The following is a 26087-nucleotide window of genomic DNA, read 5'->3' as shown; positions in this document are numbered from 1 at the left end:
CCAGCTTAGACACAGGGAAGTACCAGGATGCTGCTGTCCTGCAGCCACTATTTCATCTGTGCAGCGGATAAAAACGCAGCCTATGTGGCCCTGAAGATTCTAAAGCAGGAAAGGGAGTTTATGGGGACAAAAAGGAGGGGATGTAACTCGGGAAATAAAAGGAAAGCACATCCTGAGAAAGAAACTGATGCTGTTTTGTCAGGACACAGAGCAAATACAGAATAAGGGTAAACCTCGCCTTCTCAAAGAATAAGCAAAGAGTTTGGTTTGTGGGGGTTTTTAACCTTTATTGAATTGCAAGGTGTTCATTACTGATTCTCTCCTCAAGGCTTGGTAAGCTGGGTGAAGAGCTCTGCATTTTGGCTTTTTGCTACAGGAGTAAAGTCCCACAACATGGATATCTCTTACCCACAACGGAATTTTTTTTCTCACCTTCTTTCCTAAGGCATCTGAGATGATTATCAGTGAATAACTGGCTAAACAATCTGTCACCTACTTTTCCTTTCATCAGCTGGTAAAAAACCTGCACAGACTACGTACAACAGTGCCAGAAGAAGAAAATACCTCGTTTCACTGAGACACACACTGCTAAATATAGATTTTACTGAACTGTTGGTTTCTAAGTTCATAGGACTCACTCCCACTGCTTCTCAGTGGCTCCTTCTCATCCCCCATGTCATTGTCTTTCATCTGTGCAAAATAGGCAGGAGAAGCCTTGCACTCGTAGTGCCTGTCGAGAGATTTCAGGTGGATGAGCATGTGCAGAGCATAGGCCAGGACCAGCAGCAGAACCAGGGACATCACCAACCCCATCAGGATTGCAGGGGAGAAGAAGGATGCACAGTCTCTGGCGTAGGCAAAATGTCCTTCTTGAACGTTAAAACCTTGAATCTACAGAGAGAACAAGAGGGATCATGTTAAATAAAGTACTGGTCCTTTGTTAATTTTCTCCTGACCGCAGTAAGATTTTCTAATTTAACACCTGCACACGGCAAATTTGTGTCTCCCACTGATAGCTGGAGTTAATGCTCAGAGTTTATCCAGGTCAGTCTTCTGGAACTGCCAGCTATTCTAATCCCCTCCACTCTGCTGCCCAAAGGATTTGCAGCTGTGTTTCAAACAAAATCTTCCACGCTCACTCTTTGTTGGCCCAGCAATATTGAACTGCAGGTGTGGTACCTTTCATGTTAACTGTGCATCTCCAGCACCAGTTGTTGAGAGTCCCCAGAGTCTCTGCTTCAGAGTGCACAAACTTCGACACGACAAACCAGGAAATATTCCCACGTGCCTGCCCTAGTATAAAGGTTTTCCTCACCAGTTCCACATGGGTGGTACATGGCAGCAAACCAGCTAAACTACAGGAGACTGCCCCCAGCTGTGGAAAACACCAACGAGTTTTACTCGTGGCTTCAGTTCTGATATGGATTTTACCACACTGGCACGCAGGGAATTGACTGTCTGCTCTACTAAATCAGTCCATGGACATTTTTCACAGGGTGAGAGAAGGAGATCAGCTTTTTTCACTCCCTTTTTCAGCTCCTCATGCCCTCTGACTCTGGTATCTAAAAGCAAGACAACTTAGTCCTGCCATCTTAGGCTCCCTCACTGTCAAACACAGAAGAATTGGCACTTCCAGAAGATTATTAATCTTATCCTAAAATAAGGACTTAAGATGGGTCAGAGGAATTATCCAGTGGCTTTAGAGGCAGGCTGGGGTGACTATAATCAGGGCACAGGGTTAAAATTCCTCGGCATCAAAAGTGAAGTGAGATGAATCCCATGCCTGGGTGTGTGGTGCTGTTACTGATGCCAGGTGTGAGAGCTCCGCTCAGAACAATGAAACTAAACTCACTCTCCACTAGAGGGAACACAACCAGAAAGACTACAAAAAATAGCCCTTAATGTCCTTTGACAGGGAAAGTCTCAGTTTCTATTTCGTGTTCCACGTCAGGAACAAGTGTAAACTTGCTCATGGAAGGTGACCATCTTTCCTTGGCACAGAAGGGCAAACCTTCCCCTGAATCTACCCATGGGATCCATTTGGCTTCAGCCCATGGCATCACCTGGAAGTCAATGAAAGTGACCTCCCAGAGCTGGGAGAGGTCGTTTGCAGAGCTGGGCACGAGCAGGGCATGGTATCTCTGCAGGCTGCTGACGTGCTCGCAGTGGAAGGAGTAACTGGCCGGCGCGTGGATCCCCGTGGCGTTGAACGTCGCCTGCACTGAGTGGTTGTACAGGAGCTGCAGCCTGTGCAAGCTGAACCAGTTCTGGACAGACAGCTGGTAGTAGCTGGTAGTTAACAAGAGCCTGGAGATGTTGGAGGAGAGGCAAGTAAGAAAATGAGTCGGGGGATTGCAGCTGTTAAATTGAACAACCTTAGGACACTTGCTGGCATGGCCAGTTTATACCAGAATGAGCTCCTGCTCCTTCCGTGGAGTCTGGAAAGTGAGTGACAGCTTTCCATGGAGGGGCAGAGGCCTGGAACAGCTGCCCAGGGAGGGCCTGGAGTGTCCCTCTCTGGAGACATCCCAAGGCCAGCTGGACACGTTCCTGTGCCACTGCTCCAGGGGACCCTGCCTGGGCAGGGACCATCCCTTGGGCTGGGTGAGCTCCAGAGGTCCCTTCCAACCCCAGATGCCCTGGGATTCTGTGATTTGAGGTTGTTCGTTGTGGCAGCTGAAGGAGTTTGCTGTTCTGCCACAAAGCAGGAAGAATATGAGGGGATTTTGCCTAATTAGTGGGGAAAATAGGAATGCAACACTGGTATTGTACCTCCATCAGGGGTATGGAAAGTCACTCACCAAGAAATGCTGTTTTCATCTATCAACAAGAAGCAAACATAAAGTAAGTCACAGTGTGATGCCCAGTCTGTATTTAATCAGCAAGGCTTAGCTAAAATCTCAGACATGGGAAGATTCTACACAAAAGAGATGAACCAAACTTTTCCAGGAGTGGAAAAGTCAATGTAGAAGAAGAAATGCCTTAATAAAATAAGGCAGGTGACAGACAGACATACTGAATGCAGGTGTTTCAATTATACAGGAGTTTCTCTCACATTATTTTTGCTCAAACAAATTCTCTTTAATTCCCCAAGCAACTCTGTAACAATGTATGTTAACATGTTATTATCTGGTGAAGGTTTTATTATATAAACTTACCTGATAACAAGTCCCTTTAGATTGCCAATGTCACCAAACTTCAGGGAAAGTCTAGGTCAAAAAGCAAGTAACATCAGGATAGGAAAGAAATTCAGAAACCTTCAGAGAAAAGAGCAGCACAAAAGATTAAGCTCAGTCATACATGGAATTTTTTGCTCAGCCTACCCTTAAAGTCAGTGGGGAAAAAACCTGAAAGGATTAAATATTCCTCCAGTGAAATACACCTGCTCACCTGCTAATTGGAATGAGGCCCAGACTCCCCAGACAGAAGAGAAATTCATGTTTAACTTCCAACACAACTCAATCCCACTGCTTCCCACCTTAGCTGATAATTAGGCCCAGTGGATATCTGTTCTCCTTCTCAAGCCATGACATCTCAGGCAAGCATCACCCCTGCCTGTCATCAGAAAGTGTAACCAGACACCTTGTCCTCATCTTTGTAAATATCAGAGCATAAAGGAAAGCAGATGGAAGGGTTCAGGTTTCCACAGTCCTTCCTTACCGCCACACATATGCCCTGGCTGTGAGGCAGCTCTGCAAAGCCTTGGGAACCTAAGCTTTAATAAAGTGAAAGCCCTATCAGGTTAATTAATGTAATACATGATTAAGTGGAATATATTCTTATTGCTTAGAATTAATATTTTGCCTCTTAAAACCTGCATTGTTCACATAAGACAAAAACAAAACGTTGTGGAAACATGCCAATTCTGAAAGACTTCCAAAATTAAAGTGGAAGGATATTTTCAAAAACAAAAACAAACCAAACAAAAACCAAACAAACAGAACCCCAAAACAAACCTAAACAAAAAAACAAAGACCAAACAAACACACAAACAAAAAATAATAGAAACCAAACAAACAGAACCACAGCAAACAGCTAGCCCTACAATTTCACAGGTGATCTACACTTCTTGGGTAACACTGGTCCCATAAGACAGGACACTGAATCCAGACATTCCCTTGCTTTATTACAAAGGGAAATCAGAGACAGTTGAGGATTAAGCGCAGGCAAATGTGGAATTCAAGTAAAAAAACTATGCAGCTTGGATTATTATATCTGATACCATTCTCTGTGTTTTAAAACCCCTAATTTTGCCTTAGTATATTTTCTATTAGGTTACGATAATTTCTAATCAGACTAAGATTATTTCCCAATCATAGGCCAGAAGAGAGGGAGGAATGCTTGCCATCACTGTTTATATTTAACATATTTTTATTCCATTCTGTACCTCTGCCTGTCAAAACAGTGCTGGATTAGTTCCCATGCTGATGATGTATTATTCAGACTGCCTTGTTGAATATTATGATGCTATAGGCAAAAATCCTGGGTTCTTTCTCAACTTCACTTTCAGTTTTCTAGGAACCTCACCAAAATGCCTGTGCACCTTGTGCTGTACAATCAGAAAGAGGTAACACCTACTTTTCTGTGAAAACATATTTAGATGTACAGGTGAGTTGTTGTATAGAAGTGAAACTGCTGGGATTGGTCATGCTATTGTTATTGCTGTGTGTGTCATTACAGGTTTAAACTCCCTTTGTGGGGCAGAATCAGTGCTCATGTTCAATTAGGAATCTCCCTCCTGATTTTTAGGCCTCCCGGAGTGGAATCTGGTGTGAGCCATGAGCCAGTACACTGCATGGGGGAAGAGGAGCAAGCAGGCATGTGGCAAAGGAAATAAAATACCACCTGCCTTCCTAGGACAGCCAAGACACTGGAGGATTTGGGATGCAGTGCGGTTAATATTTGTCTCTCACTCAGGGTAAGAAACATAAAAAGCAAAATTTTGCTGAATGCTTCTCACTCAGGGTGAGAAACACTTAGCAAAGCTGCTGAATTCTGTTCATACTGAGGAAATTAGTGACTGGTGTGCAGAGGTCAGGTTTTCAGACATTCTTGTGCCACATGCAGACCTGTGATGAACCCACTCTTTGTGTCCAGCACCTCACGGATCACAGCTTGGGATTTGGGGTGACCATCCAAACACAGCCCTGCACCCTGTGCAGCACTGCTGGCACACACCCCAGGATAATGAAGGGATAATCAGTGATGCACAGCACCTAAGCCCCTCATTCAGCACAGGATCCTCTCTGCAACTGTTGGGGAGGATGAAAGTTTGGTAGAAAGTTTCACAGGTATGTAGGCTTGGCAGAAAGGTCTGTGAATGTAGAAACTGGGGATGAGGTAGAAATGCAAGCAAGTTTTGGTACAGAGTAAAAGATGTTTTGCTGAAACACTGACCACTGAATAACTGAGAAGGCAAAGGTTGGAGATGAGTTGGAAGGAGATTTTTAGGAGTAGGACAAAGGTATGTGATTACAAACAAAGACTTGTTTTTCACCAAGTAAGTAAGTCTCAAGAAGAGCATAAGTAAATAGAAAACGTGTCTTTACCAAAAAGAAAGATATGGCAGGCAAACAAGAAATGTTGATGTAGCAAGAAGAAGAAAGGTCTAAGAATTCTGCACTGTAAGCTTAAATTGTAACTTACTTACTCTTGTGATTGGATACTAATGACTATAATATGGTGATGGTAGTAGCTATGATAGGCTATAGGCAAATGTAAAGGTATTGGGTATGGTGCTTCTTGGTTGTTATGTGTTAAGATACTCTGCCAAGAAAAGTCTAGAATGCTTTGTAACTTGAACAGAAAGCGGCTTCAGGTATGCCTACAGCTGGAGCTGGCAGCTGTAGGGCTGGCTCTGGATACCCGCTCCCTGAAATGCTGTAACTTCGCCTATGCAATAAACAGCTTTCAAGAGAGCCACTTGAAGTCCAAACATCCTTTGTGAAACCTTCTCCTATATGCAACCCCACAAGCAGCTGTGTAAAACAGTTGGAGACTGAAGAGACCAACAGCTTCAGCCCCACGGGCACTGAGAGCAAAGCTGGCTGCTAAGGAGGAACCACAGCAGTGCAACTGAATTATGTGTGTCCACGAAAGGCTGCGCTTATCTACACACCCCCCGCTGCCTGCCATGGCAGGACATTACCAGAAAGAGCCTGGGGCTCTGCAAGGTCTGTTCCCCCACACACACTGCCCAGAGCGGTTATCTGGCCCCACTTCCACCAGCAGAGCAGCATTCCCCTTACATGGCACTGTCCTCGCTGCAGTTTGAGTCCCCAAGGTCCACGGTGGCGCGGACACCGAAGGTCTTCTCTGTCAAATCCAGCTGGGTGTGGTTTTCAAACCTGATCGTGATCCTCTTGGCCCAGAACAGGATGCAGGGGGTGCCATTGACGGTGACGTTGAGGGGGCTGTAGTGGCTGTGGGGGAACGGCCTCCAGGGTGCTCCTTCCCACTGTCCTCCCTCACTCAAGTTGTAGCTGACAACCTGAGGGACCACACAAGAGATTTCCATCAGAAGATGTGATTGCAGGAGTTGCCATCTCCCCAGAACACATCACAGAACATCCAGGACAGCACAGAAGGGCTGAGGCAAAGCAAGAACCACAAGGTGCTCCTCCCAGCAGAAGACTCTCTAGGACGGCTCTAAGAATTGCTTCAGCACCCTGGAAAGGACTCAGGTTGTGCAAGGACACAGCCTACCATGCTGGAAGCACACTGGGCAGCTGTCCAGCTGAGAGAAATGTCCAAGTTTACCACTACCTGCAAGCAGCTTGGCTCATCATGGCTTTAAAATCAGGGAAATACCTGCTGCAGAAGGGGATGGATCAAGTATGGATCCCTATTTTTACAAAGTCAGCTGCAAGGCTAAAAACCCAGGGACTGCAGCTTCCAGGTCATCTGCAGGCAGCAGGAAACTGCCATCCCTTACAAGCCAAATTTCATGGCAAAAGACACTTTGACTGTCAGGCAAGACAATTTGACTCAGGGCTCAGAAAGAACTAAAGAATTTAACTTCTATTTTCACATTTCACACTCAAATTTCCAGGCCCCATCTCTGTCCTATCTGAGTGGGATAACACACACCACACCTGCATGGCTGCTTTTAGCATGTCATATGATTGCAAGTTCACATCAAAACAGGAGAGGTTTTCTGAGTCCCAGGCATAAACAGCATCTTACCAGGCTCCAGAAGGGACACAGTTAAGCCCCAAGGTTTTGTCTGGGCTTAAAGAGAGATTCTGTGTGTGTGTTTTTCAGATTAGCAAATCATAACTCTCAGCTCAGACCCCGACAGATCCCTTTTGATACTGGACCTTACATATGGCACAAGGATGTTTGAGGATTAAAATTAATAAGTGCTGACAGCAACAAGCTGAAAGCAAGGCAAGATCATGCTCAGGAAATGTGCTGAGTGGCTGTGACTGTATTTATATAAACGACAAGGCTGTCTGCTCAGAGGTTCATATGAGAGAGATTTATTCAACACATTACTTATATTGGTAAGCTTCTTTTGGTGAGGAAGCCTTTTATGCTCAGTTTTTGACAAGACCTACAGCCTGGTCTCAGGAAAAACACTCCCACCAAAAACCTGAACTTTTGCTGCAGCTCTTCCTTCAGTACCAACTGGTAGAGGCACAAGACTGGTCACAGCAGTCAAATGCCATTGTACAGGATATGGATAGAAGGATTTTGTCCTTTCAGACAGATCCTGTGCCCAAACCCGTGGTCAGCCAGCACCAACAACAGCACCTGAGGCATCACCTCAGTCCTCAGAAAAGCAGAGAATATTTCGTACAGGTGTTGAAGCAGAACTGTACCACAGTGTTTTACCACAGTGTTTGCTGGCTGTCTCTTGTAAACAAATGAAAACCAATTTAATTCAGCAGTGTAAGCTGAAGGATCTAAATGTGCTGTGAAAAGGCTTCACAGATCCGGTCCTCCAGGCGTTACCTGTGCCATCGCCACTCGATTGACATTGAACTTTGGCTTCACACCACCACTGTAATGCTGACCTGCAGAAGAAGGGGTGTCATTTCAGTACTAGCACGTTATAAACACCCAATCAGTTATAAAATTTTTGCACATTCTTACGCAAACAATAATTATCCCTGCACAAAATGTGTATGTCAGAATTACAGATTTTGCTTTGGAAATCACTTGACTTCCAGCAAATACTGCCTTCAGGATATGTATTTTCTAATTTACCTTTCTTGTTCACCACAGTTCCTCTTCTTCTCACTGGACACCTTGTCACCCTCACTGGGAGGAACTCCAGTGCCCCAAAATTACAGGATTCAGTCTATATCTGTATTTATTCACCTCAAATACAACAAAAGCTGCTTTTTTCTTCGCACAGCAAATTCATCAAAGGGTATGTGCTGAATTGCTTGGCAAAAGTGCGGTAACTGTGCTGGGAACTTCTCTCCCTGCACTGCCAGGGACAGGAAGTTGTGACAAATACCCCTGACATGCCAGGATATCCCACCCCTCCTGCTCGCCAGGAGGGTGAAGCTCCACAAGCACAGATCATTTCATGGGCACTCTCACAGCTCCATCCTTCAAACACTTAACCCTGTTTTCATCTGATTTAAAAAAAGGTGAATGCCTTTTCCTTCCACATTCTCACTGCATCTCAGAGTTGGACAGTAATAATTTTTTTTAACAGGTAAATCCGTTAAAGGATTTTTACCCTTTAAAGGCTATTTTTTCAAGAGAGTCATGCCTTAACAAAATATGTGACAGAAGAGTCACCAATGCCAAGAGAAGGAACATCTGGGAATGAAATCTTCTACAGCCACACTAATAGAACCAGCACCCAGGGATTCAGCCCACTAAAAGCCTTACCATTTCTCTGGAGAGAATCTTGATCTGAAAATTCATGTGAACTAGGAGAGAGGAGAAAAAGATTAATTGTGCAGCATCTGGTTTTAAAGTCTGCAGCAAGTTTAGTGCTGAAAGCTCCTGTTGCTGCTTCACTCCAGCAAACATTCCAAGGGTAACTCAGGTCCTTGGCTGGTGAGTGCCACGGGAACAGGAAAAATTATCCCAAAGCTGCAGTACCCAGGCTAAAAATGTCTCATTTTCAGAGATCACTCAGGTGAACCAGCCCTGACAGGCACTCCCATGTCCTTACCATGCTGACAAAAGGCCTCACTACCCCTCTTGTCCCGTTCCATGGGATGTCAGTTTTGGGTTACGGACAGAGCCAGTTCCAGGGCACAAGCAGGGGAACCAAGGAGGGCTCGGCGCCACTCTCATTCCCCAGCGAGGATCAGAAGCAACACGATGGATTTAGAGCAAAAGCAGGGGGTTGGCGTGCCTTAAGCACAGCTTTACACCATGTGATGTTAGCTCCTGGATGGTTCCAGGCAATAACAAATCCCATGGAAGTCAGCTGCAAGGCAGGGCTCAGGTGAAGAACATCTCAAGTGACAACTACCAGGCTGATGAAATTGTCAGCATTTGATTTCTCTCTTAGGCAGAAGTCTTCAGCTGGTGTCAGCACATTCTGCTTCCCTGAGCTACAGACTCAAGCCCAGTGCATTCACAAACACCGACACCTAAAGATCAAAGTCCAAGGCACCAGGACTCACTGAGCACCAGACTCCAAGAGTCACAGGAGCACTTTCCACACCCCAGCAGCTTCCTTGGGATCTGCATCCCATGTCAGCGGATTGATTTGCTCTTGTGAGCACCAACCCACACACCCTGCACGCCCTGCCCTGCCTGTGCCCCTCAGTGCCTTCCAGAGCTGCCTCACCTCCTCCTGCACATGGAAACACACTTGCATCTTCTTCTCTTGCCCCATTTCTTACCACCTTTCCAAACCACCACAGCAGGAAAATTTGTGGAAATACTTACACCAAGGCAGGCGTGTAAATATTAGGAATTAGAGCAGTTTTCAGTATTTATGTGCAAATTTCACCGTAAGGTGTTGGAATTGCAAAGTCCTGGGGAGTGTTTGGACAGCAGGGTGAACCCTGCCCCTAGGGGGTTCTGGGCAGGGGGATCTGTGTAAGGAGTGAACCCAACCTAATTTCCATCACAGCATCCTCAAGGGCAGATAAATATGCATCCAAGAAACAGTGGGACAGCCTAGACCCCACCCTGCTTGCTGCCGAGCTGAAAGAACTTTATAAAGATCTTACATTCAGAAAAGTTCACCTTTGTTTAAAATTCATCTCACAGTTTTATTTACATATGGAGAGACCAGATTTGTCCTCAGTTGCAGCTTTGAAACCCCCGTGGCTTCAAGAAGCACTCTCAGAGTGGGTCCTCCTTTCTCCCACTGTTTTTTGGGTGCCAGGGTTAGTGCTGGGCTGGGGTCTCCAAGGGGCTTGAGGCTGCTCAATCCAACAGCAAACAGCCTTCAGAGATGGGTGGAAATATTCAGCTTTTGACACAGGTATCAAAAGATGTGGCTACAATGGACCAAACCTTGTTTTCTTGCTCAAACAAAACACTCTCTAAGGCTGTTTTACAGTTAGGAACATGGGTCTTGTAATTTGATGCAGTCTCTTCTGGTTGTTCTTCATGACAGGTTGTGCCTTCCGACTGAAAAAGGCAATTTGGGGGCATTTTTTTCATGATGATAGCTACAAAACCAAGGCATGCTGAAAAGAAACTAACGTAAATTATTTAGTTATTCTGACTTTAGTTATACTTAGTTGCACCTATTTATACATCAATTCATGCTTATTTATACTTTTATCTCCTCTCCATATGCATAATCAAGCACTCATAGCCGGTTACTCCAGCTTGGAAATCACCAGGCTGTGCTACTCGGACTACAGCACTGGGATTGGAAGAAGAATGGTCTAAAATTGTGCAATTCATTCCTTTCCCTGACAGGTTTTTATGCTGTTATGGGAAGAGGAAAGGTTAGTTCTCTATGTGTGACTGTCCATGAAGAAAAAGGAATCCCGGCTCCCGCACACCCCATGTAGGCACAGCCACCGTGGAAGAGATGTCACGCCTCTGCTTTCAGCATGAAGATACTCCAAGAGGGATGAATGTGCACAGCTGATGAAATACTCACGTTTCCATGAGGAATGCAGAGCACAGAGTGACTCGGGAGCCGCCACGACGTCCCACGGCACCGCGAACACGCTCAGCCCCGTGTCAGGCACGTGAGGCAGGTGCCTCCAGCCAGGCCCTCCTGCTAATTACTCTGCTAATTAGCAGTGCTGGCTGCCTCCTCTCCTCCTGCACAAGGCATGAAGTCCCATGGAAGGGAAATCCATCTCCCCAAGCCACAGTGGCACGGCCAGCCACACGATCACATCCCGGTTTCAGGGCAGGCACGAGTGGATGTTGATGTCATCAGCTCTGTCAGCTGCTCTGACACTCAGCCCTGAGGTGTCACGGGGGTGTGATCCGTGGCAGGAACGGGTGGGTGGCTGTGGACAGCCACCCTGCTGCCAAAAGAGCAGCTTTTCCACCAAAAAGGCGCGCTGGGGGGTCCCAGCGCCCTGGCGTCCTCAGCTGGAGCACGTTCCATGGGAACAGAAGGATGGGGAGTAAAAAACTGGAAAGTAACTGCACGTTAAAAAATACGTATCCCCTTTTGATTATAAAAATGGTAATTATGTGTATAAGAGAAAAGGAACCAGCTAGCACTGAGCATTCTCCAGAGCAAAGAACTTTTAGCACATTGAGTGAGAGACCAGCCTTTCAAATTCACCACCCTTTTAACAGCCTCTCTTACCCTGAAATTTCAAAGGCATTTGATCACAAATGGTGTATGTTTTGGTGACTGATATTTTCTCTTACCACTTGGTAAACAACTCTCCCAGATACACCCAGGCATGTATGTTTTATGTTGAATTCACCATACCAAGTACGTTAGGAACCCACATGAAATTGGATTAACCCTAATACAAAGCACTGGAATGACTAATCACCATGTAAAACCCAATTAAATAAGATTATAAGTATAAAGAAGTGTAAATTCCCTCTTATCAGATGACTTTATCCATCTACATAAGATAACTGAGTCTGGCTTGTTTGTCTGCAAAAGTTGATAAAGACTCTTGAGGACTTCCATGTAAACAGAGTTTTCCCCATCAGATGAGCCACATGAACAATCCTGGCACTCAGCAGGGTTGGAGTGGAGGCCACAGGCAGTTTTCATGCCATGTCCACACTTCTCTTCTTCATATTACTACTCTGGTGAACTGCACCAGATGGGAAAATGCACTCTACATCTACAGAAACAGTATCCCTATTATTTCAGAGTCATCTCCCTCAGGCTGATAATCTCCAGCTGCAAAATTCCTCACTGGCTGCTGAACTGGTTTCAGTTAATTTACGAAATATTTAATTGGACAATAACGTGTGGCCTCTCAAATGCACTAGAAATAAAGTTATGAAAGGTGAGGAGCACCTGGGGGGCAATGCACTGCTTGTAGTCCTAGGGACACTCAGCATAAGGAGTTTCAGTGAAGTTATTAACACTATAAATGTGTAAGTTTGGAGAGACCAGGATCAGGGAAAGAGCTGGTTCCTGCTAAGAAACACCCTAACAAAAAACATCACTGACTTCTAAATGGCTCTATGTAAGTTCTGTCAATATGAAATACCTACAAAACCTACAACTCTTTAGGTTTTCAAATATTTAATTTGATCCAGGGAGACAGATCTCCTTAAATATTTTACAATGCACTGATTACTGGGGTTTGATTTGCAATTTAATGGACGTCCAAAAGCTCAAGCTTCCATTTTTAATACAAAAAAAGGGAAATTGAACTCAAAGTACTTCTACCAAATTAACACTGTGCAGACACAATCCCATTGTGCCTGCAATGAGGCAAAATTCCCATTTAATTCCCTGGTATCAAGATTGTGACTTCGTCTGTTAACACTTATTGCAATGAAGTTCAGGTAATGCTCTGCTGCTTGTTCTCTGTCAGATTTTGGTCTGATTGGGGGGGGGGGGGAAAAAAGAGTGGAATCATACTAAGAAGAGCAGTAAGAAATCTGAGAGCTGGCAGAGGAGAGCAGCAAGTAAGCTGTTTAATGAAAACATATTGTACTATTTATCAGTAACTGGCTACCAGATCTCCTAATACAAGCTTAAGCAAATCACCACATGTCCTTCTTGCCTTAAATGCACAGATTTTACTGGCAGCTGCGACCTTCACCAGCATGTTTGTTCTGTGTGTTTTTGGTGACTTTGGCCATCATTCAACTCATACAGCTCAGGCTGCCTTCACTTTCATCATGCTTGACTCTACAAGGTCCCCTCTTCCCCCTGCTATGATCTGGGCTCACTGTTTGTGTTTCATTGGAGGGTGAAGCAGCACCACTAACAATAAACCCAAATCTCCAGTAATTCTGTAAGTTTAACACTCACTTGCAATATTGAATTCACGCTTCCAATATTCTACAAAAGTAGCAAATTTTCATGCCTGTGTTTCTTGTAGTAGTTTTCACACTCTTTTGCTGTTACACTATTTATAACTCCGTTTTCCCAGGGACCAGGGAAAGTCAGCGTGAGAGTTATTAAAACATAATGAAACGTGGCACAGATGCAACAGAAAACACCCGATTTTAAACCACGTTCACAAAACTGTGTCAGAGTTACACCTCTAACGCACCGCCTGCTTCAAAATAATTAATTTCTGCATTACCTCGGGTGTTTCGAAACCTGGGCAGGAAACCACAGCCAGGTCCTGGCATTGTGAACGCGGCACGAATGACAGCGTGCGAAACCTGCGCCCACCCGGCTCCGCCACCACGCCCGGGCACCGACCTGTTCCCCGCGGGGCTTCTGTCCTCGGAGCCGCCGAGCCCGGCGCAGGCGAGCAGCAGCAGGAGCCGCAGGGCAGCGATCCCGTCCATGGGGAAGCGCGGAGCCCCTCCACGCCCGGCACAGCATCAGCGCCGAGCTCCGGGGGCGGGACGGGGGCGGCCACTGCGGGCGGAGCCGCGGCTGCATCCCCGCTCCAGCCCCGGCTCCATCCCTGCTCCATCCTCAGCCCCGCTCAATTCCTGCCCCAGCCCCGCTCCAGCCCCGCTCCAGCCCCGCTCCAGCCCCGCTCCAGCCTCGGCTCCATCCCTGCTCCATCCCCAGCCCCGCTCAATTCCTGCCCCAGCCCCGCTCCAGCCCCGCTCCATCCCCGCTCCATCCCCAGCCCCGCTCAATTCCTGCCCCAGCCCCGCTCAATTCCTGCCCCAGCCCCGCTCCAGCCCCTCTCCAGCCCCGCTCCAGCCTCGGCTCCATCCCTGCTCCATCCCCAGCCCCGCTCAATTCCTGCCCCAGCCCCGCTCCAGCCCCTCTCCAGCCCCGCTCCAGCCTCGGCTCCATCCCCGCTCCATCCCCAGCCCCGCTCAATTCCTGCCCCATCCCCGCTCCAGCCCCGCTCCATCCCTGCTCCATCCCCAGCCCCGCTCAATTCCTGCCCCATCCCCGCTCCAGCCCCGCTCCATCCCTGCTCCATCCCCAGCCCCGCTCAATTCCTGCCCCATCCCCGCTCCAGCCCCGCTCCATCCCTGCTCCATCCCCAGCCCCGCTCAATTCCTGCTCCAGCCCTGCTCCATCCCTACCCCATCCCCATCCCCGCTCAATTCCTGCCCCAGCCCCGCTCCAGCCCCGCTCAGTTCCTGTTCCATCCCTGCCCCATCCCCATTCCCGCTCCAGCCCCGCTCCATCCCTGCCCCAGCCCCATCCCCGCTCAATTCCTGCTCCATCCCCGCTCCAGCCCCGCTCCATCCCCGCTCCATGCCCATCCCCCCTCCAGCCCCGCTCGATTCCTGCTCAATTCCTGCCCCATCCCCGCTCCATGCCTATCCCCGCTCCAGCCCCATCCCCGCTCCAGCCCCGCTCAACTCCTGCCCCATCCCCATCCCCGCTCAATTCCTCTCCCAGCCCCGCTCCAGCCCCGCTCCATCCCCGCTCAAGCCGCTCTCCCTGTGCCCCCCGCACCTGCCGGATCCCTCCTGCAGCAGTGATCACTCGGTCTGGGAAATTGTACCGGGTGAGAGCTGCTTGCTAAGGGGGAAGCAGGAATTAGATCAGACGGGCTCTAAAATCACGCCGAGGTTCACTTCTTATCTGTACTTAACCCTAACCTTAGAGGGACGTGAGGGTGATGTTTATAAGCAGCTCTGGAATTTCTCCTTCCGTTCACAGCAAGAATTGCCTGTATTTTGAACTCTTATAATACCTCCTGTCATCTATATATTATATAGAGGAGACAGATATATGTGTGTTATATATCTTGACTCTACAGATGTGAAAGCAAGACACTGCAAGCCTCAGAGCCAAATATTTGGAAGCAGTTTCCTTTCTTCAGCATGAATTCGGTTTGTGTGTGTACAGCTTTCTGCATCAACTGTTTTGGTGCTTTGAATTCAAAGATTACGGAATGGTTTGGGTAGGAAGGGATCTTAAAAGTCACCCAGTGCCATCCCTGCCATGGCAGGGACACCTCCCACTGTCCCAGGCTGCTCCCAGCCCCAATGTCCAGCCTGGCCTTGGACACTCCAGGGATCCAGGGGCAGCCCCAGCTGCTCTGGGCACCCTGTGCCAGGGCCTGCCCACCCTGCCGGGGAACAATTCCTTCCCAATATCCCATCCATCCCTGCCCTCTGGCACTGGGGAGCTCTAGGCCAGGCCACAGGTGTGGAATGCCCACGGAATCACAGTGTCTGTGTTTCTGGGCTGCCAGATCGAGACACCAAAGCCCACACACATCACTGTGAATACGAGGGGTTGGCTCTGGGTTGTCCTCAAGAGGTTTGTGGGTCACACACAGTGGTACCCCCGAGAATCATGGAGCCATAGAATGGTTTGGGCTGAAAGGGACCTTAAAGATCATCCAGTCCCAAAACCCTTAAACACCAGGCAGGACACAGCCACGCACCAATTTATAGGCATCAGACACCTACTCCTGTCCTGCTACCTGCTGCTGTGACCATCAGTGAAGCTTCACTCTGCTGATTAACAGCTCCTGCCTGTTGCATTCCAGATATTACAGAAGGATTGGGGCTTTAGCATTGCAACCATTAAAAAGGATTTGCCATCTTAATTCATTTCTCCTTCTGGGATGCAGAGAGTATCTGCTCGTCTTAGAAATCTCCCAACAGCTTGTCCTCTGTAGAGCAGCTTCTATCCAATTTAAGGAGGAGTAAAGATACTTATGTGAGAATCCCAGATTGAAAAATGAGATGAGGGAACGTAGGATTAAGCAAAAACCACTTGAAAATAACCCCTGAATTTTCTGAGAAGCACCAGGAACGCATGATGCTAAGCCTAGAACAATTACACCAGCACAGACACATGGCTCAGGTAGAAAACTTAAGCAGCCCTGGGAAGGGACGGAAGCACCACAGACTCTTCTAAGCAGTGTGAGGTCACTAATGTCACTCCTGAGTCACTCAGCCCTCCTGAGTCCTAACTAAGTGGAGGGAAAGGCACAGAGAGGCTTTCTGATGGTGCCTTGAGATTTGATCCATGTGCACCCATTTCCCAAGCATTCCTCACCCACTCGGGAACAAAAGCTAAGAAATATAAAATCTCTGAAATACAAACCAGCATGGCCCAAAAGAATGAAAAAATGTGTCCTTTGAGGGCAGAGAAAGTGGAAGAAAGTAGCATAAACAGACGACCCAGAAAACACCAAACTGTGAACATAGGTTAAACCAGAACAAATCATTGCAAATATCCTGACTTCCCCAGTGTATATTAATGCCACGGGTGCTGATAGTAAATCACTAATCAGCAGTCACCCAAAATAATGGTGAAGCAAAGAGCAAGAAGAAAAGTCTTTCCTCACCCCTTGAATCTTGCTGATAATAACAGCAATTCAACATTTCTTAAAAATGCTGCTTTTTAAGGAGGTTCCAGCATAAACAAATACACTTGGTACCTAACAAGAAATTAGATCCTCATTCTGGTGAAGAATGATGACAAAATCAGCATGTCTGCATTACTGGGCTTTAAAAGAAAGTCTGAGTAGAGCCTTGCATGCAGCAGTCCTGACAAGGACAGGGTTAGGGGAGTTCTTGTGATTCAGTTGCTCAGTTGCTGTTGCACTTTTGTCTGGTTTGTGAAGAAATCAACCAGGAAAAGCTTCATTTTTGAACTTTTTGTGGGCACAAAGGCCAGAAATGAACCACCTGCAGGGCAAAGTCAATGGGAAGTCAACAGAATCCCAGAATCCCACAATCCCTGAGGTTGGAAAATCCCTCCCAGCCCATCGAGTCCAAGCTGTGCCCAATGCCCACCTTGTCCCCAGCCCAGAGCACTGAGTGCCACCTCCAGCCCTTCCTCGGACACCTCCAGGGATGGGCACTCCAAACCTCCCTGGGCAGCCCCTGCCAAGGCCTGAGCTCCCTTTCCATGGGGAAATTCCTGCTGCTGTCCACCCTGAGCCTGCCCTGGCCCAGCCTGAGGCTGTTTCCCCTTGTCCTGTTGTTTGCAGCCCACAGGATGGACTATGGTAGGCTAAAAGTGTCCAGCATTCCAAGTAAAAGGGTTAAATTGTTGTTTATCATCCTTTCCCCCCCCCCCCATTTGGAGATGAGGTGGTGATGGTGATTGCTCCTGATACAGAAATCCTCCTTGGATGATCAGGCAGCAAGGTGCCACTTGTCCGCTCCCCATCTCCTACCGAGGCAGCCCAGACATTCCCACCCCCAGGAAGGAGACACTGCAGCTCTTACTGTACTTTAAACAATGCTTTTTTTTTTTTTTTATTTACCTGGCAGGAAAGGTAATTATATTCAGTTCAAGTCAGGCTCACAGTTCTGTCAGGGCTGTGAAGCAGTCAGAGTGACAGGTCAGACGTGGCACCCTGCCCATCCCCAGCGTGTCACCGCTGTCCAGCCACCCTCTGTCACACAGAGTGACCACAGGGATGCTCATGCACACCCTGGGCTGGCAGCTGTGCTGCCTGGTGCTGCAGCAATTGTGCACACGCTGGGTTTGCCTGCCATAAAGATGGATAATTTCTCCCTGTGGCTGCGTCTCCCCGGGCGCACACAACACAGATCATTTCCAGCTGTTTGCAGTCACCTCCCAGGGCCACATCAGGTCACCACGAAGCTTCCTAAATTAACCAAAGTGTGAGGTGTCAGCCACTAACAGGTTTGACCACTGAACACAACAGTCCATCCTTTCACTCTAATACATGGTTGTTGTTCTGATTCGCAGCGCACTGACAAAGCTGCAGAAGCATGGACAGAAAACTGGCCTTTAAATACAGAAAAATCTTGTCTCAGTTCCAACACAATCCTCCCTCTGGGAAACTAATCAGGCCAAAAAGCCTTTCTGTGTCCTTCTGGGATGGGATGCAAAAATTAATCCTGTTACAGCTGTTTCCTGCTTCCCTGGCAGGGTGGGCAGGCCCTGGCACAGGGTGCCCAGAGCAGCTGGGGCTGCCCCTGGATCCCTGGAGTGTCCAAGGCCAGGCTGGACATTGGGGCTGGGAGCAGCCTGGGACAGTGGGAGGTGTCCCTGCCCATGGCAGGGGTGGTGCTGGGTGGGCTTCTGGCTTCCATCCAACCCAAAACAGTCTGGGATTCTGGGATTACCTTCTGGTCTCTGTGCCCTTCCCCACATCCCCAAAGGATCCCATCCCTGAGAAATCCCCATGCAGACTCCAGGCCTACCTCCACCTTCAGGGAAGGGTCGGGGGGGAAACTACCCCAAAAAACCCCACAGAAAGCCCAGTGTGTGTCACAGCCCAGCTGTCCCCGGTTGTGCAGCGCTGCAGGATGCCTGGCATCAGAGATCAGATTATACTGGGAGTTTTAGGATAAGTGGTGGGATTTTGGGTGGATTTGTCTGCTTGGCCAACCGAGACATTTAATTTTAGAAGTGCTTATCTGGCAGCACTGGTGCTCTCCAAAGACAACAGCTGCCCACAGTGCCCTGAGGGCTGTGCCCAGGGGAGCTCCTGTGAAAGGAAGGAGTCCCAGACTCTCTGTGGGTCCCAGAATCACAGAATGGTTTGGGTTGGACACTCATGGTCACCCTGCTACCACCCCTTGCCATGGGACACCTTCCAGGGACACGCCTTGAGGCCACCTGTGCCTGCAGACCTCTCACTCATTAGCCTTAATTGGCTTTATTCTTATTTGTTGTCAACTAAAACAGTTGTTCTTAACTCTTACTACTGACTGTATTTCAGTTATTAAACTATTCTTATCTGTACCCATTTTTGGTACAATTCCCCTTCAGGAGAGGGATGGGAATGAGGAAGAGGCTGTGTAGTGTTCAGCAGCAATCTGGGGTTAAGCCATGACATATTGGATCAAAGAAAACCCCAGCACTAATTTTGGAGAATGTGGTGAAATTAAGAAAAGCTGTCTTAACAGAAGTGTCCCAAAGTCCTAGTGTAGTTTAAAAAGAAAGAGCAAACCCCAAAGCAGCTTCATGGCAAACCACCTCTTTCCCACATCTTGACCTCTTAATGAGTATTTGTCCAATAATGCCAGTTTGTTACAGTACATTTATGTTATATTCACCAATTGCCTTCCTAGCCAGCTTTTAAGTATTCCTAATTCCTAATACACCTAACACTGTAAAGCAAAGCTGCAGCACTTTCACAAGACAAACTTCCCTGGTTTTAAAATGATCAAACAGAAACTGCATTCCAACATTGGAACTGCATCTTCAAGAGCTGCTTTTTATAATCTTAATGTTTTCTCCTCAAAGTCTTAGTGGGGCTTATGGTTTTCGCTTGAGATTGGTTGAGGTTTCTTTTGCGGACGCAGGTTGGGTTCTTATAATATTTAAAATTTTTTTATTACTTATTCTACAAAGACTGAATGTAAAACTAGCCCTACATAAACACACAAAGTGTGCATTTTCTACTTAAGCCGTGAGCACAGGCTGTGTTAAGAAATACGTGTTTATATGTAATTACTGCCTCTTCAGAGTCATTCCCAAAAGGGAAGGGAGCATTCATGATTTGGATTGATGCAGTTTGGCAGCGTGGACTGAGGCAGCTTTCAAAACTGGGAAGTACAAGCTTGTTTGTGTTACAGGGCTTCGCTGTGTGCAGATCTGCTCGCAGGCAGCGCAGTAACTCAAGTCACAATGCCCCTGGATCCTTGGAAAATGCTCCAGGCCACGTTGGACAGAGCTTGGAGCAGCCTGGGGTAGTGGAAGGTGTCCCTGTCCATGGCAGGGGTGGCACGGGACAGAGTTTAAGGTGCCTTCCAACTCAAACCATTCCATGATTCCATGGAAAGCTCAAAGTAAGAATGACAGAGTCATCTAGGTTGGAAAAGATCCATAAAACCAATGAGTCCAACCATCCCCCCAGCACGGCCAAGGCCACCACTGCCCCATGTCCCCAGGTGCCACATGCTCTGAAACCCCTCCAGGGATGGGGACCCCACCCCTGCCCTGGGCAGCTGTGCCAGGGCTGGACAGCCCTTTCTGTGAAGGAATTTCCCCAATATCCACCCGGAGCCTCTCCTGCTGCACCTTCAGGCCATTTTCTCTTGACCTGTTGCTTCCTCCTGGGGATAAGATCCGAATCCCACCTCAGGACAGGCTCTTTCCAGGCAGAAATCCTGGCTCAAGCCCCACCAGGCCTCCTGGGCACGGTCCTCGCCCAGCCCAAACGCCTTCCGTCCGCGGGACTCGAACCCACAACCTGCGGGACTCGAACCCACGACCTCCGGGACTCGAACCGTCCATGCCAGGGATGCCGAGAGGCCTCCGTGCAAACACGGGCCCGCTCGAATAAACAAACCCTGCACTTTTACCTGTCACTGACAATAACCAGATGATCTTTCCTCGGCGGTTCTGCACACCAGTAAAATATCCAGGAGCTCCTCTGCGTGGGCTGGGCAGCCTGGTGTGATGGGAAAGGCCCCCAGACTCAGCCACCAGGCATCAGCTCGTCCCTGCGGCCAGGTGAGGGTGAAAAGAGCTGGGGCGCTAAAAGCTGTGAGATTGATTAGCGTGCGTAGAAAGCTTTTTGGGAACGGGTGTAACGCTGTTGGAATGTAAAAACACACCCGTGTAACAAATGGTATATAATCTACAGAAGTGAGCACCCCGGTGATTGGAAGAGAGGCCCCCGATGCCCGTGGTGCTGTAATAAGCCGAGGTCGGTTTTCTAAGTCCAACTTTGATGCCAAAGTTTTCCTTCTCGGTTTTTCTCTGAAGCCGGGACTCGAACCCGCGGCCCGGCAGCTGCCTGGGGTCCTGGCTGCGCCGCCCTGCCGGGACTCGAACCGCGTCCTCCGTGCTCGTCGGGCTGCCCCTCGTGGTGCCGGTCGGTATTTTGGTCAGGCGCGGCGCGGCCAGCCCCGCGGGTCCTGTCGGGCGCGGCTATAGGCGGCGGGCGCGGCCTCTCCGCCCTCTTTTCTCGCTCGGCAGCCGCGCGGAGAAGATGGGTGAGCGCCGCGCCTGACCGCGCCGGGGCCGGGAGTGGGGCTGGGGCTGCGGGATCCCCGGCGGTGCCCGCGGCGCTCCGCAGGCGCTGTCCGCCCGCCCGCAGCCGGCTCGGTGCCGTGCAGGCAGCGCTGCGGGCGGTGAGGCCGCGTCCGCCATTACCCGCCGCATGTCCGCCATGGCCTCACGCTTCCTTCCCCTCACGGCTCCTTCCCCCCCTCACCCCCGTCTCGTCTCGCCCCGCAGGGAAGTGCCGAGGCCTCCGCACCGCTCGGAAGCTGCGCAGCCACCGCCGGGACCAGAAGTGGCACGACAAGCAGTACAAGAAGGCGCACCTGGGCACGGCGCTGAAGGCCAACCCCTTCGGGGGCGCTTCCCACGCCAAGGGCATCGTGCTGGAGAAAGTGTGGGTGCTCCCTCCGGGCTGGATGGGGTCTCAGAGCCCCCGAATACGGAGGAATAGGGATTGGGGGTGCCTTTATTCCTCCCCCAAGAAGTAGGGGAAAAAATGCAGGAATTTCTTCCAGAGTTGGGGGAAAAAACCAAAGATCTTGGGCAAAAATTAGTGAAAAAATAAAAAGGGAGGGGTTGGCACAAATTACGGCAAAATTAGAAACATGCGGGGTTATTTCGAAAATTAAGGAAAACGGGGATTTTGGGCAAGTCTTGGCGAAAACAAATTTCTTGTAAAAGTAGGAAAAATAGGGAACTTCAGTCAAAAATAAGGGAAAAGGCGAGGGGTTTTTTTGCAATGGTTATAATAAGGGCGTTAGGCACAAATGAAAGGAAAATTGTGTTTGTATGTCCTAGGTCCTACCTACTTCTGCCTTTTTTCCCTCTCTTTAATAATTTATAAATTTCACTGGGATGCTGCCAAGGCTCTGTTTTTTGGACACGGTTTCTGTGATTTGGGTTGTTGGGGAATTTTTGTCTTCTGGTTTTTGTTAGCATTTTACTGAGTTATTCTGGAGATGATTTAAGTTTCTGTTTCACTTTGGAAGTGGTATTTTATGTATTCATATATAAATCTGCATTAATATATACCATGTAATACTGATTGAATATTAATTCAGCACTTTTAAACAGCTCACAGGTGTTGAAGTACAGGTAGAGTTTACACTGAATACAAGGTAAAACAGCTAATTGTGGGTGATAATTGATGACCCTCCTGGTTCTCCACACTGATCTCTGTGCTGGTGGTTTCCCTTGCAGTGGCGTTGAAGCCAAGCAGCCCAACTCTGCCATCAGGAAATGCGTCAGGGTCCAGCTCATTAAGAACGGAAAAAAAATCACAGCTTTTGTCCCCAACGATGGGTGCCTGAACTTCATCGAGGTAATTGTCAAGAAGCCTCAAATGTTGTGAGGAAAAGGTGTGAATAGCAGATTTATTCTGTTGGTGCTGATTCAGTCTGTTAAAGGGTTTGTGTGCATGGATTTTGGCCAGCACCCTCGGTGTTCCCAGGCTGTCTGGGGCAGGGTGGGAGGTGCTCAGTGCCCGGTTTGTGCCTGCGTTTGGGGCTCACAGCCCGTTCCTGTCACAGGAGAACGACGAGGTGCTGGTGGCTGGCTTCGGGCGCAAGGGCCACGCCGTGGGCGACATCCCGGGCGTGCGCTTCAAGGTGGTCAAGGTGGCCAACGTGTCCCTGCTGGCCCTCTACAAGGGGAAGAAGGAGAGACCCAGGTCATAAATGCCTCACCAGTGTGACAAGATCGCCAATAAAATTTTTGGTTTAAAAGGAGTGCTGTGCTCGTTATTCAGGGGGTGCTGGAGGAGGAGAGGGGGTGGTCTCAAAAATCTTCCTGTAGAAACTGAAGTAATGTTTCTTCCTAGATCTGGCCAAAGAAACAGCCCAAACTGTAATGTTCTTCTGGGACTATTAATCAGGAATCAAAACATCCCCTCAGGGGAGTGGAAGCTGCATGAATTTTAATGCATAACTGTAAAAAAAAAAAGCCGCCTTCACATCAGAAATGGTCACTGGAAGTGGTGGAAATGGTGTTTGTGGCAGCAGTTCTGGCCTCGTGTGAGCACAGAACTCCCCAGCTTTGTGCCCTGAAGGGATTATTGAACCATCAGCCCAAAGAGTTTCACCTGGTGTTCAGTACAAATTAACTATGGTTATTTTGGGGTGAGTCTGCCCAATTTGAGGATACCGGTTTTAGTACACTGACTTAGGTGTCTCTGAGTTTCTACCTGATTAGCCCAAAGAAAAATACAGAGTTATTCAGAGGCTTCCTTAGTGAAGTAAAACCTCAAAATCTTTACTTAGCAGAAGCCAGAGTGTGAACACTTCCCTCATTACAACTGCAGCTCATCTGCGTGGTGAGGGAATGGCTCTGCTGCAAATAATTCATATATTTATGTAGAAATTGATGCGGAATTCAATAATTTATATGACAGTGGAGTAGGAATCTAAGAACACGTTGAGAATCTCTCCCGAGGTTCGTGTGGTAGAACCGGGGAAGGCAGAAGGGCAGGGGACTGTCTCCCCTTGCGCTTCTGCATCTCCAAATTCCAAAGGAGGAAGACTCAGCGGGCGCTGGAGCAGCTCCCGGCCTGGCGCTGTCGTGAGGCCGCGTCGCCACCAGATGTCGCGACAGGAGCGGGGAGGGGGACAGCTGAGAGGGAAATGCTCGAGCCGAAAGCTTGTGTGGGCTTTGACAAAGGAAACGGGGACACTCGGCCCAACGGGGCTCCAGAGCAGCAGGAGAGCAGCCCCGGACTGGGGAGGGGCAGATGGAGAAGCGCTGGGGGGCTGTGGGGGAGATCTGGGACCCCAAACCCCCTGAGCTGGGACCCCAAACCCCCTGAGCTGGAACCCCAAACCCCCTGAGCTGAACCCCAAACCCCCTGAGCTGAACCCCAAACTCCCTGAGCTGGAACCCCAAACCCCCCTGAGCTGAACCCCAAACCCCCTGAGCTGGGACCCCAAACCCCCTGTGCTGGAACCCCAAACCCCCTGAGCTGAACCCCAAACCCCCTGAGCTGAACCCCAAACCCCCTGAGCTGGGACCCCAAACCCCCCTGTGCTGGAACCCCAAACCCCCTGAGCTGGGACCCCAAACTCCCTGAGCTGGGACCCCAAACCCCCCTGAGCTGGAACCCCAAACCCCCTGAGCTGGAACCCCAAACCCCCTGTGCTGGGACCCCAAACCCCCTGTGCTGAACCCCAAACCCCCTGAGCTGGGACCCCAAACCCCCCTGTGCTGGAACCCCAAACCCCCTGAGCTGGGACCCCAAACCCCCTGAACTGGAACCCCAAACCCCCTGAGCTGGAACCCCAAACCCCCTGAGCTGGGACCCCAAACCCCTGAGCTGGGACCCCAAACCCCCTGAGCTGGGACCCCAAACCCCCTGAGCTGAACCCCAAACTCCCTGAGCTGGAACCCCAAACCCCCTGTGCTGAACCCCAAACCCCCTGTGCTGGAACCCCAAACCCCCTGAGCTGGGACCCCAAACCCCCCTGTGCTGGAACCCCAAACCCCCTGAGCTGGGACCCCAAACCCCCCTGTGCTGGAACCCCAAACCCCCTGAGCTGGGACCCCAAACCCCCTGTGCTGGGACCCCAAACCCCCTGTGCTGGAACCCCAAACCCCCTGTGCTGGGACCCCAAACCCCCTGTGCTGAACCCCAAACCCCCTGAGCTGGGACCCCAAACCCCCCTGTGCTGGAACCCCAAACCCCCTGAGCTGGGACCCCAAACCCCCTGTGCTGGGACCCCAAACCCCCTGAGCTGGGACCCCAAACCCCCTGTGCTGGAACCCCAAACCCCCTGAGCTGGGACCCCAAACCCCCTGTGCTGGAACCCCAAACCCCCTGTGCTGAACCCCAAACCCCCTGAGCTGGGACCCCAAACCCCCTGTGCTGGAACCCCAAACCCCCTGTGCTGGGACCCCAAACCCCCTGAGCTGGGACCCCAAGCCCCCTGAGCTGGGACCCCAAACCCCCTGAGCTGGGACCCCAAGCCCCCTGAGCTGGGACCCCAAACCCCCCTGTGCTGGAACCCCAAACCCCCTGAGCTGGGACCCCAAACCCCCTGTGCTGAACCCCAAACCCCCTGAGCTGGGACCCCAAACCCCCTGAGCTGGGCTGGGCCCCAGCGTGGGCAGCAGGGCAGGGGGGATTCTGCCCCTCTGCCCCCTCAGCTGAGCCCCCACCTGCAGAGCTGCCCCAGCCCTGGGCCCAGCTCAGGAAGGAGCTGGAGCTGCTGCAGCCAGGCCAGGGCAGGCACCAGGATGAGCAGAGGGATGGAGCAGCTCTGCTGGGAGGAAAGGCTGCCAGAGCTGGGCTTGTTCAGCCTGCAGAGGAGAAGCTCTGGGGTCACCTCACTGGGGCCTTGCAGGGCCTGAAGGAGCTGCAGGAAACCTGGAGAGAGACAATTGCCAAGGGCTGGAGGGACAGGACACAGGGAATGGCTTCCCAGTGCCAGGGGGCAGGGCTGGATGGGAGATTGGGCAGGAATTGTTCCCTGGCAGGGTGGGCAGGCCCTGGCACAGGGTGCCCAGAGCAGCTGGGGCTGCCCCTGGATCCCTGGAGTGTCCAAGGCCAGGCTGGACATTGGGGCTGGGAGCAGCCTGGGACAGTGGGAGGTGTCCCTGCCATGGCAGGGGTGGCACTGGATGGGCTGTAAGTCCCTTCCCATTCCAGCCATCCTGTGATTCTGTGATTGTGCCAGTGCCCAGGAATAGCTTGTTTTACCTGGACACTGCAGAAAGAACTCAG

The 26087-nt window shown here is 49.8% G+C and overlaps 2 protein-coding genes and 1 long non-coding RNA gene across 4 annotated transcripts; 1 reads left to right on the top strand and 2 right to left on the bottom strand.

The window, feature by feature from the left end:
* Positions 1-266: 266 nt before the first annotated feature.
* On the bottom strand, positions 267-15285 carry ATP6AP1L (ATPase H+ transporting accessory protein 1 like). Of its 2 annotated transcripts, XM_032096213.1 has the most exons (8): positions 14933-15285; positions 13760-13921; positions 8851-8891; positions 7957-8018; positions 6249-6490; positions 3159-3209; positions 2064-2307; positions 267-891 (listed from the first exon to the last, which is right to left on the bottom strand). In XM_032096213.1, exons 2-8 carry the CDS (start codon positions 13846-13848, stop codon positions 589-591), a joined length of 1032 nt encoding a protein of 343 aa, XP_031952104.1. In that variant the 5' UTR covers positions 13849-13921; positions 14933-15285; the 3' UTR covers positions 267-588. The 2 variants fall into 2 exon arrangements, with proteins under 2 accessions (XP_031952104.1, XP_031952105.1); XM_032096214.1 differs by lacking the exons at positions 13760-13921; positions 14933-15285 and adding an exon at positions 11045-13631.
* Positions 15286-17513: 2228 nt separating this feature from the next.
* Positions 17514-21276, bottom strand: LOC116437893. The gene is made up of 2 exons (XR_004237524.1): positions 20731-21276; positions 17514-18059 (listed from the first exon to the last, which is right to left on the bottom strand). It is a non-coding gene; the product is annotated as an uncharacterized LOC116437893 (long non-coding RNA).
* Positions 21275-23103, top strand: RPS23 (ribosomal protein S23). The gene is made up of 4 exons (XM_032096215.1): positions 21275-21366; positions 21611-21770; positions 22577-22697; positions 22906-23103. Exons 1-4 carry the CDS (start codon positions 21363-21365, stop codon positions 23050-23052), a joined length of 432 nt encoding a protein of 143 aa, XP_031952106.1. The 5' UTR covers positions 21275-21362; the 3' UTR covers positions 23053-23103.
* Positions 23104-26087: the final 2984 nt, after the last annotated feature.

This window comes from Corvus moneduloides, chromosome Z (assembly GCF_009650955.1).
Source record: "Corvus moneduloides isolate bCorMon1 chromosome Z, bCorMon1.pri, whole genome shotgun sequence".
NCBI lineage: Eukaryota > Metazoa > Chordata > Aves > Passeriformes > Corvidae > Corvus > Corvus moneduloides.
The sequence above is the reverse complement of the archived record's forward strand: the minus strand, read 5'-3'. Positions and strand labels throughout refer to the sequence as shown.